Source organism: Nannobrachium achirus, assembly GCF_963921795.1.
Source record: "Nannobrachium achirus genome assembly, chromosome: 23".
In the NCBI taxonomy this organism is placed as follows: Eukaryota; Metazoa; Chordata; class Actinopteri; order Myctophiformes; family Myctophidae; genus Nannobrachium; species Nannobrachium achirus.
The window spans coordinates 38,435,665-38,447,752 of NC_137830.1; the positions used below are offsets into that span (position 1 = coordinate 38,435,665).

General features: G+C 43.0%; 1 protein-coding gene across 1 annotated transcript; it reads right to left on the bottom strand.

Moving 5' to 3' along the window:
* Positions 1-1,225: 1,225 nt before the first annotated feature.
* LOC308308908 (coiled-coil domain-containing protein 106-like) lies at positions 1,226-11,597 on the bottom strand (the record flags this gene model as incomplete). The annotated part of the gene is made up of 7 exons (XM_080754364.1): positions 1,226-1,390; positions 3,265-3,425; positions 4,151-4,342; positions 4,755-4,883; positions 8,845-9,033; positions 10,615-10,761; positions 11,555-11,597. 7 exons carry the CDS (start codon positions 11,595-11,597, stop codon positions 1,226-1,228), a joined length of 1,026 nt encoding a protein of 341 aa, XP_080610490.1.
* Positions 11,598-12,088: the final 491 nt, after the last annotated feature.

Sequence of the window (12,088 nt, forward strand, 5' to 3'; positions counted from 1 at the left end):
TTACTTTTTTAAACACAAAATATTTTCTAGCCAACATATTGGGAAAACTATAAAATAAATATATAATCCAAAATATACAATATACTCTCCATTTGACCAAGAGACTGTGGGTATGGGAAAAATAAACATAAACAAAATCTGCATAAACATACAGTATTAGGAGTAAATAGACTAGGCTATAGGAAAGAAAACGTAAAATAAACATTAAAATAAAATAAACAATCAACTGAAATCATGCTTCTGAGGTAGGTCTTACAACAAAAATCGCACTTAAGTCACACGATGGTGTCGTGTACAGACAATAACAGACAATCTCACGACGTGTGCGAGTCTACCATTTTGGGCACAATTCGTTAGCCTCGTAGCCTAATTGCCATGAAGTCATGTTTTGGACAAAATTTACATTTCTGCCAAACTCTCTCCTAACACTGCTGCTTCACTGTGCCTTATTGCCCACGTCCTCAGCTTATCCTAAATCAATTTCTGCCATTTTAAGTCTAGCCATTTTAAGTCTAACTTTCTGACTTAGGCAGATATTATTTTTGAATGTACTGTAATAAGTATTCTGATAGGCACAATGATGTAACAGTGTTAGAGTAGAAAACAGAGTTAGAAAAATAAAGGCAGATAAACATGACTTAGTCAACGTGATTTCCCCCCTCATGATTGTCTATAAGTCAACTAGATAACTTGGGCAGATAGTGATTCTCCATTTCTAATTGTCTGAAAACCTTAAAGCACCAATCGAAAATAAAGAACATTTTTGTCTTCCCCTAAATGCAACAGCATGCAGAAACAAAGGATAATAGAATAACAACACATTTGTTTTTATGTTATTGGAGGGGGGTGGGGTAAGTTCACCCCCAAAATGACTTTTTTTCTATCGATTACACCATGCAGACTTGAATGGATATTTCGTAGTTTTTGTCGCATTCCTGCGCCAATAATGTGATGATAATAAAAGACCCAAATGTATACAGTATAGGAGACATAAAGCTGACTCTTTGTGTCTCCTACCGGAATCACCAGTGGTAATCAAATTATTTGCTTAGGAATGCGACAAAAAAGATAACAAGTATATATCCCCGAGTTCAAGTCTCCATGGGGAGAGTAATCGAAAAAAAAGGTAATTTTTGGTGTGAACTACTCCTTTAAAAATATGACATAGGCAATTATGCTATGAGGCTAACACAATTAGGCTCAACTCTGGTTCCTGTGCCACAGGTCAGTTAGTAACTTTACGGAACCTATAGGAGATGGGCAGCAGCTTATGGGTTTTCTTCATGGCCTGGACATGCAGCTGGGTCTGCTCGTCCATGGCCTTGTAGCAGCGTCCGGCGTAGTCCAAGAGCTTCTCCTTCGACGCCTCGAACTCACCCACCTCAGCTAGCTGCGGGGAGGAGAAAGTACACATGGTTCATTATGACCAGGGGGCTGTTAAATCCAGATTTAACATGAAACAAACCCGGAAGTAAAGGTTCCTACGATTGGCCGCTAGTGTCGCTGTTTTCCCCCCGGCTGGTACCAAAAGGAATATGTTCTCCATTGGACCCCATTCATTTTTCCAGAACTTTAAATTAGATTTTCTTACCTCAATAAACATTGTCACAAATACTTTATGGTTCCTAGTTTAAAGTCTCCATCACCATGATATGCGTTTTGTGAAAATATGGTCAAATCTTTTTATAATTGATTTTAAAGCTGGGTATGCTTCTTCTCCTTCTTCTTTCGTAGACTGTAGAAAATAGGTCTGCCCTCCTTTTTCTTTGCTTTCGGCAAGCTTAACACAGTGTCCCAAGTATCCCTGCAGTTACACGTGACCATTGGGTATCATTAATACAATGATGGCGGACACCCATACGAGGGCAAAAAAAGCTTCATTTTCGCTCTGATAGAAACCAATGGTGACGTCATCAATTCCCACAGTCCATATTTTCTATAGTCTATGATCAGGGGCATCACAATGGGGGGGGGGGGGGGGGGGGGGGGGGGACTGAGTTACTAGGGCCCAAGGTGGAGGGGCCTTAATTATTTTATACTTTGGCTATTTTTGAAAAGTTGTGAATATGTGTGCAAATCTTTGAATATATGTATTTTTTAAGTGAACATTTGTAACTCAAATTTTGCTTCTAGGGGATTCCCTTGAACTAAATATTTTGGGGGTCCTTCACATGAAAAGGTTTGAGCACCACTGACATAGAAACATAGGTTTTTCAAAAAAAAGTCAGAAGGATTTGAAGTATTCAAAGAATTGCACAAATTGTCAAGATTAAAAAAAATAGCAGATCTACAAGCTCACAGCGCGGCACCGAGCACAAAATAATACGTAATAATGCGTTCCCAGTCTAAATGGGTTAAACCCCCATATGAAGAACATTCATGGGGGGCCCGCAGTGGGGAGGCCAACTCTACAATTGCCTTCCAAAACCAGTAGTTCTCCCACGTTTTTTGTGCCAAGGAAATCCTAAAATGAAATGTATTTGGCCGCAAGAAATTCAAAATGTATTTGAAAAAATAATAATCAAACACTTTAAAAATATTTTTCAAAAATAGCAGATGTACATGAGCTTGTGTCTGCTATTTTTGAGAACCACTGATCTAAACCACTCTTCTATCCTAACAGTTTTCTGAAAAATGTATGTTGCTATACCGTATATACTGTATATAGTAACGGGTTAACAGTGTAAACCGGAACACCTTCCCTGATGACTGGAGGGAAGCCGAGCCTGTTTAACTTGGCTTCTGCAAGGGTAAGGTACAAGTACCAGTAAGTCTCCCTAATCGGGAGATAAGCGACTGTCACGTCTCATACACAAACTTTAGAAGGCAGTAATAGCCAATCAGGAGGGAATATGAGAAATGGGACAGATCCTTGTTGATGGTTAGACTCTGTACCGCTTTGATGTGTCCAAAAAATTGTTTTGCTAAATCTGCAAGGGTAGAGTACAAGTACAAAATGCACCCATTAGGTGTCCATTACACTCTCAGAGTTAAATACATGTTCTAGTTTCTACATGGATACATGGGTTTGTTTTGGGCTATGGATATGTGACATGTGTATAGATATAGTATACATACAGTATATAAACATGTACATACAACATACCCTGGACAATAACACAGGAATAGTTTAAACAGGAACCTGCCTGCGGTGCGACCCTGTTTATAGGGTCAATGGCTGAAGAAGAAGAAAACAGAAGGAGACAGACTGACAAGGAGATGAAGGAAAGGGAGAGGGAGAGTAGGACAGACAGACAGCAGTACCTTCTCTGGTGCGACAAGCAGCAGCTCGGCGATGGGGGAGGTGGATACCATGGTGTTGCGGTCCACCCTGTGAGCCTGTAAGGCTTGGGGAATGCTCCTCACATGCTGGTAGGTCGCCAGGACCTTCTTGTAACGCATCAGCACACTCTCTGGGTCCTTAACTGTAGGGGCGAGAGATTATCATATGGGACGGACGACACATTGTGAGTTGTGACAGAGATATAGTATAGTAATGAGAGGTCGAAAGTAGATGGCAATATTGGTTATCTAGCGAAGAGAGACATCCATCTTGTTCCATTCGTAAATGTCATAGTTGCATGTTTGTTTCTTCATTTGGTGTCGTTACACCTGGGTGCACATAGCACAGAGACGGGTATTATTGCAGTCGTTCCTGTACACAGTATGTGTCTTTGTAACTCTAACAGAACAGATTTGGATGGAACTTTGCAAGTTGACCAAGGACTTCAATTATCAAATATATTTTCCGATTTATATTTATATTTGTCGAGTGAAATCCAAAGTGGCTGAGAAGACTATTCACATTTTGAACACATACAAGTGCAATATTAGGCATCTGGTTGTGTTCGGGTAGGATCACTTTGTAACCACTTTCAACCCTCGTGTCCATATTTTGGGCATGTCATTATAGTTGAAAATCAGTTCATTTAAAGAATTTCACAAACTGACGATCTACCGGTATAAGATCACAATATAGTCGAGATGCGTTGTGAGCTTGTAGATCAGCTATTTCCGAATAGCCAAAGTAAAAAACAGGGCTTAAGTGATTAAATTCTACCATATTTATTATGTGTGGAAATGAAAAGGTTTCTAGTCTATTCTCTTGTTTTCTGGTCTATTTTCCCAGCACAGCAGCAGCCTCACTCACCCCTCTGCCCCGTCGGTCCATGGGTGATCCTGAACACTCTCCTCATCCTGGGCTCTCTGGGGCCTCTGCCCTTCTTCCTCTGCCGTTTCTCCACGGAGTAGTCTTCCTCCTCTTCGTCCACTGTCTCCTCTTCCTTCAGGTATTCTTCCTCTGCGTAGTACTTTTCCTCCTTCACATGGTACTCACGCTTGACTATGAAAAAAAAGAAAAAGAAAATGACATCTAGAACTAAGTCAATGTGAAATGGTAAATGATCAAATCGTGTTCTTGTTTGACTACAGCCAAGAAGAAAATCATCAAGTTTAAAGCTATACTGTGTAAGTTGCTCAACAAGTGGTCAGTAGCGGTATAGCAAACCGCGGTCGCGTCTGCTTTTTTCGGCCGTTTTTCGCCGCAGACCGGGCCTTCAGACCCCCGCGTCCGCCTCGCCCGCCTCGCCAAGTCGCCACGCATCCGTAGTGTCCCTCTGCGGACCGGCGTTGGGGAGGTTTACAGGCTAGACTTCTAGACTTACTTGTTTACCAGTGTAAACAAGTAAAAACTGAGTAAAAACTCAAAAGTCACGTCTGCCCCTCCCTTCACCCAACCCTACACGCTCTCTCACCAGTGGCGGTGCTGCTGCGTCGGCGCCGGCGTTTGAGGGTCATCAGTCCAGACCTGGTGGTCATGGGGGAGGGAGAAGACTGCGAACTGGCTGGCGGCTCCTTCACTGCCACAGCATGCTGGAGGTCCACTGGTCAGCAGAGAGAGAGAGACACAGACAGACAGACAGAGACGAGAGAGAGAAGAGGAGAGGAGAGGAGATTATAGCATTATGGAATATCCATGTCGAAAACCAACTTCTCAGTTGGGAGCAGAGTGGAACTGGGGACACAGAGAGCAGTAAGCAGAGACAGTTATATGGATGTAGTAAGGGATAACTGGTAGTTTCCTAAATGCTATACCGTACATAATATGTAAGCAATTTACCCCGAGTGAGAGGACATTATGCTCTCATAATGTCCGCAGTGAGGGTGTTATCGGACGAGGCGCAGCCGAGTCCGATAACACCATCACTCAGGACATTATGAGAGCATAATGTCCGACCCCGAGTGGTAAATAGCTTTTCTACCACTTTTTCCCGTATACATGAAAGAAAACACATAGTTGTAACTTGCAAGGATCTTAAGTTACAATCATTATTGCCTATAAAACTTCCGCGAGACAGCAGATAGTTCCACAAACAACATCTTCTACTCACCAACAGATGGCGCCAACTCCATACTAATCCATGCGTCTAGCTTACAGCTAAGCTAACGTCAGTTAGAAGTACCGTTCCGGCCGTAAATAGAGGCTGTTCGCTTCCAGAAAGGCATAGGTTCAGAGAAAAGGGGCTTTAAAGTTGGCGGATTGCATTGGATCCAAATAAATCGGCGACTATAGCATGCACGTTAGTAAACATAGGACCGTTGCCACCGTCATTTGTTGGTTGGGGGAAAGGACCTCCTGAAGTCCCCGGATGTACACTGAGGCGCATTGATCTCGGACACACAACTTTGCGGCAGTTGTCCTCTCATAACCTCCGGAATTTAGCCAATCAGAATCCAGTATTTGAACACGTGACTCGAAAAAGTGGTAGAAGTATCTATTTAGGAAAGGAGAGAGACAGAAAGAAAACAAACGAGGGATCTAAATAGAAGCCAAGCCATGTATGCATTGTAACATCTTGACGTAAGGCTGATTTGTATACTTATAGTTGTACGCCTGTGTCAACAAATATACAGATCTAAAAACGTCACAATGCATCACAAAGCGGCACAGCGTGACACTTAACCCCTAACGTCTCCTGATGAGGAGGGTGTGGTGCCTTGTATGGTTTCGTGTAGTCTCTCGATTACAGACTTCGACTGAACTTTTCCTTGACGATGGCTAGCCAGATTGGGTTTCATGTGAATGGCTGAATGTAATGCAACATCGTAAAGCGCTTACATAAATAATTATAATAAAACTTTATTTGTATAGCACCCTTCATACAAAAATGCAGCCCAGAGTGCGTCACACAACAACATATACTGTATAAACAAAAGAGCAATAATGATAGCCTGATTTCAGACTCTGCACTGAGCTTGAGTCTGACATTGTCCCATTGACAAGGGATTTCAAAGGGGAGGGGATTTGCAATTCCCAATCACAAGAGATCTGGTGGGAGGGGTTGTGTTTGACTCCCCTCCCCTCTATGACAGGCATCAAACAGGTCGTTGTCTTTGATGCTAACGAGGTAAGCACAACCCCTTTTGAAGTTCAAAGGGAGCAATTAAGAGCTTTGGCTGAGCTCTCCCCTCCTTCCACTGTTTCTGTTGATTTTCAAAAGTTAGACCCACCCCCTCCTCCAAGGCTCCGACTCTCATTGGCTTGGTTCTGCCAAAACCAGAGAAACTTTAGTGTCATATGACAACACCAGACCAAGAGAACCAGTCCGCTCAGAGAGTGGGCGGGTCTATGGGCTGGAGCCAGGCAACAATCATGACAATACAGCAGAACAAGAGTAAATAAAGGCACAGTACATACAATGAAGATAGACATACAGACGTATTAACCCTACATAAACCCTAGAATGTAAATGTTAACACAATTCCTTAGCGTATTTGAACATACAGGGCTTAAAGCAAAAAAAAATCCTGAGATTTTAATCCTGTTATGCCATAGGCTATAACAGATTTCGGACACCAGGACCTGAATGGCGAATGGCTAGCCTGTGTCAACCTTTTCATCCAGCCAAGTCGACCCGTGCTGAGCAGCCTTCCTTGAGTTCCTTCACAACTAAACTAACCGCTCCATATTGTCGCCCTAATACCACACGTGGGTAATGTTATGAGAGAAACAATGCGACGCAGTGGAGAAACCTCCGCCTACTGCCATGAACACCAATCATGATACGACGTTGCGTCGTTCCCAAATGAAACACCATCCCGGCCCGAAGTATTGCATTAGCATCTGTATGGATAACTTTTGTGAGTGACAAATAAATACCCTCAAATTTCTGATTTGCAAACATAACAAGTGTTCCGTTGCCTATTTTAATGCAAGATAATGTAAGCAAACATGTATTGTCAATTGCGTCTGCCTTCTCTGTAAACACACATTTAGATAATATAGCCTACCTGCTGTTTACATGGCGTAAAACTCCAGTGACTTCCATTATTCCTGTGATTTCTTTTGGACACTGCTATCCATACAGAGAGAGCGACGTCTCAATTCGCCCATTCCTTTGCAGCATGACATAATAACACCACCAGCGCAGCGGAGCGGAGGTCCCAAAAGTTTAACACACTTCCAAACGGTGTACATCGTTTAAGCCATAGGAGCATGATTTTCTATTCTTATGATAAATATGAACTTTAGCCAAACTATTGCGAGTAATCCACGTGATGTTTTGTTGTGCATCGTCGTAGCTACTAGGGCTTTCACTTCAAGCATTTTTTACAGATCGACTAGTTGAAGCCACTGGTAGTTGACTAGTCGACTAGTCGTTAACATAATGTCATAATAAAGAGCGCTGTGGCACGGCTTTCACAGCAGCCAAGTTACCATGACAACGGATACTCACACAAACCCCACGTGTGCAAGTCAGTGCAACAACAAGACCAGCATTTCACAATCGCCACATCCATTTGAGCTGCTACAGTAATAGAAAGCCATGCTTACTCACCAATAGCTGCTGTCTCTCGTAAACAAAGGACATATATCCATTTCCATGGTCGGCTAGCCAGGCTAGCTGGCTAGCTCGCTACACAACACAAACACTCCTCTGTCTTTTAATTACTTCTAATCAAACGAACGTGCGGAACGTCTGTCGGTCTGTTCGTTGTAGCAAGAACTGGCCTGTCCTCACTTGCTGCTATGATCGCGCTACGATGTTATACTGTTAAACAACTATATTCTGACTGTAGGACTAGTCTCACAACTCACTGCTGTGTGCAGACGCGACACGGAGCACTTTAGGTGAACTCTGGGTGAACTCCACTCCACTGTCTTTGGGAATATTAACCCCTCGGTGGGGAGATGCAGCAAGGTGTGTGTGTGACTGGATAATAATATTCCGTTTGTAATGGTTGTTAGTCATAAAACAACTATAATCGAATTGAAATGAGTTTGCTAGGTCTTCATAAAAAATTAAAAAAACGAAAATATTTTTTTTTAATTATTTTTTTTTCGACTTTTCGACTAGTACCTACAAGATCGACTAGTGGTTATACTAGTCGACTAGTCAACTAGTCGACTAGTCGGTGAAAGCCCTAGTAGCTACTAGCTTCCCGGTACAGCTGCAACAACCTTGCTAACAAACAGAGCCATTTCCTCTCAGTACAGCGAGCGGATTTCAAAATAAGAGCTACCGTAATCTGATCAAGTCAACAGTCAAGTCACGTCTACTGGTTTTATTTTTAAGTCTACTTACAGGAAGTAGTTGGACTGAACTGAATTAGAAGTACATGACACACCAGCACTCTGTACCGCACCACAGTGGAACTGATGCTATAAAAATAATTAGCGCAGATGGCTCGACTTTTTAATTTTTTTGCGAATCTGCTCTGATCTCTTAAATAGCCCCTAGGGACTCCTCAAGACGGAAATCCGTCCCCAGGACGGAGAACTTTAAGCCCTGAACATAACATCATACACAGTGGCCATTTGGAACTACAGTACTTAGTACTTACCGTCCTGGCCTCTCATATTGGAAATAACGCAGCTCATTTGGGAGCGCAGGAAGTTGCGCTCCTCCTCCAGGTCCTCGACGCGTTTCTGCATCCAGGTATTCTTCTCCAGGGACACGTACAGGTGGGTGCGCAGGTTGGACATCAGCATGAACGGATTGTACTGAGGAGGAGGCTCCATCACCATGGGCTCTGGAACAGAACAACCACACAGGCACAGACAGACAGACAGACACAAACGCTGTTTCTACCACTTTTTCTAGTCACGTGTTCAAATACTGGATTCTGATTGGCTAAATTCCGGAGGTTATGAGAGGACAACTGCCGCAAAGACTTGTCCGAGATCAATGCGCCTCAGTGTACATCCGGGGACTTCAGGAGGTAGTCGGAACACCTTTCCCCCAACCAACAAATGAAGGTCGCAGCGGTCCTATGTTTACTAACGTGCGTACTATCGTCGCCGATTTATTTGGATCCAATGCAATCCGCCAACTTTAAAGCCCCTTTTCTCTGAACCTATGCCTTTCTGGAAGCGAACAGCCTCTATTTACGGCCGGAACGGTGCTTTTAACTGACGTTAGCTTAGCTGTAAGCTAGACGCATGGATTAGTATGGAGTTGGCGCCATCTGTTGGTGAGTAGAAGATGTTGTTGGTGGAACTATCTGCTGTCTCGCGGAAGTTTTATAGGCAATAATGATTGTAACTTAAGATCCTTGCAAGTTACAACTATGTGTTTTCTTTCATGTATACGGGAAAAAGTGGTAGAAAAGCTATTTACCACTCGGGGTCGGACATTATGCTCTCATAATGTCCTGAGTGAGGGTGTTATCGGACTCGGCTGCGCCTCGTCCGATAACACCCTCACTGCGGACATTATGAGAGCATAATGTCCTCTCACTCGGGGTAAATTGCTTACTTCCATTGCAGTAGTTATATGCGACATTATTATGACAATGTTCATTCTGTGTCATATTTTTCCCTATAAGTTCCCTTGAGGTGGCGAGTTTAGTTTTTTTGCTACGTCAATAGCACAATGATGTAATACATACTAGACATTTATTGATGGAATGATGTCTACATGAGCTTGTTCAGAGAAGAGAGGAGAAGAAAAGAGAAGAGAGGAGAGGAGAATGACATCAGCAAAAGAGAGGAAGAAAGAAGAAAAATGAAGCTACTAACTGTTAGTAATGCAACTCTGAAGAATGTTAGACTTTATATACTGTAGCATACTGTAGGTTTCATGAATCCTGGGCCTTATTTGGACCATAACACAGTGTAAATATTGTTGTCATCACCATCAATAGGCTATAATAACATAATGGCTATGTTACTGTTACATGAAAGTGGGGTCCACAGAGGGACAAGCATGGTTCTAAAATGGACCCTGGCTTACAGTTCTGCACGAGAGTTACTGTACGTATAATGTGGGTCCTTGAAGTTAATAAAAGGTTTGAGAACCAGTTAAATCCACTATAGCAGTGGTTCTCAAAGTGGATTCCAGGGACTTTGTGCTGGAAACCATGCAAGGCACCAACCAGCTCACCGGGAGCAACTCGGGGTTCAGTATCTTGCCCAGGGACACTTCGCCATGTAGACAGGAGGAGCCCGGATCTAGGACTCTGATCTAGGACTCTGACAGTGTACAAATGGAACCAAATGAACCCTGACAGGTTCATTTGGTTCCATTTGTGCACTGTCAGAGTTAAGGGGAGACCTTGACATTTGAAAGTTTGAGAAACACTGCACTATAGTATGCCAGCTTGCCATCTTACCTTCCATCATGTGCTGGCTATGGTTGACCTGGAAGGGTGTTCTGTCCAGGCTCTCCTCGAAAGGGAAGGAGACTGCACACGCATTCGGATACAAGCCTCCACCACCAACTGCTCCTACTCCACCTACTCCTACAGGGACATAATGACCTGAGACACCCAAAAGACACACAAGGTGAATGATGATGGACAGCTAACTTTAGAATTCCCTATCTTTAACCCATTGGTTCTTCAAGTGGTCCTTGAGGGCGTTTCCAGGGGGTCCCCAGCTAAATGATAGTTAGGAACCAAATGGACCCTTATGGGTATGATAAATCAGTGTAATCAGAGTGTAGGCCTACAGATGTTTTGGTACACTCTCAAGAGTTAAATTAACATTGATTTTAAAATATAAATATAGGGTCTCAGAGATAGAAATGACATTAAATGGGGGTCAAACTGGGGGTCCTTGAAATTAAAATGGTTGGGAATCACTGATCTTCTCTTACGGGAGTCACTGGCATATCTTTTCAAATGGGGGGTCCGCGGGCTAATAGGCCTACGTGTCAAATTTGGCATGAAAAAGTTTGAGAACCACTGATCTAACCACGTGTAAGCTCTCCTTCACCCTACGACTTTAGAGAAAAGTGCAGATCCTCAAACATGGCATCATGAGATGATGAGCACCGCATAGCTCTGGTCCATCGCTTTCACCTCTGCTCCAATGCGGGAGGTGAAAGCGATGGACCAGAGCTAAGCACCGCAATGCGTGGCGTGCTTTTCGGTGGGTTATATCGCTATTTTAGGAACATTTTTGAACACTGTTCATCACACATGCTCCAAAATATGGGGACGCCCGGCTGAAAAGTAGTCACACAATTAAACATCACAACTTAAGTTGGTGGAATATCGTTAAAACATGGACAGCCTGCATAAATTATCGTTGTTTGGTTATTATTATTACCTGCAGCAGGGTTGGTGTTCCATGAAGTAGTCGGGAGGTTCATCATTGATCTCAAACTCCAGTCAAAAAACTTAAACAGTAACAATAATAACTGATGCACGAACTATAAATGCTGAACGGTGGAAAACAGTGGCAGGTTCGGTGCAGAACGCGTGGTAAAGTTTGTGTGTAAATGTTAATGGTAAATAATAATAGTGCAGTGATGTGTTTTCAGCTCACGTGTCCTGCTCATGCAATTACCTGCTTATTAAGACAACACTCGACTCACTCACTCATCTTCCTGTATCCTTTCTCTGGGGGTCTTGTGGGTATGGTTTGCTGCCATCTAGTGGACACAAACTTTCCAGATTGCTCACAGGGGGGAAAGAAACAGCCAGGTAGGTACGTTTTTCGTGTGATAGAGGGATAGGCCTAAATGTGATTGAGCAGTTAAGGCCCATTCCCACTGGGCCAGATAACAGATATCTGGAGATATTTCTCCAGATATTTTTCAATGCAAAGTGGATGGTAGATACAGATAAAAAAAATATATAC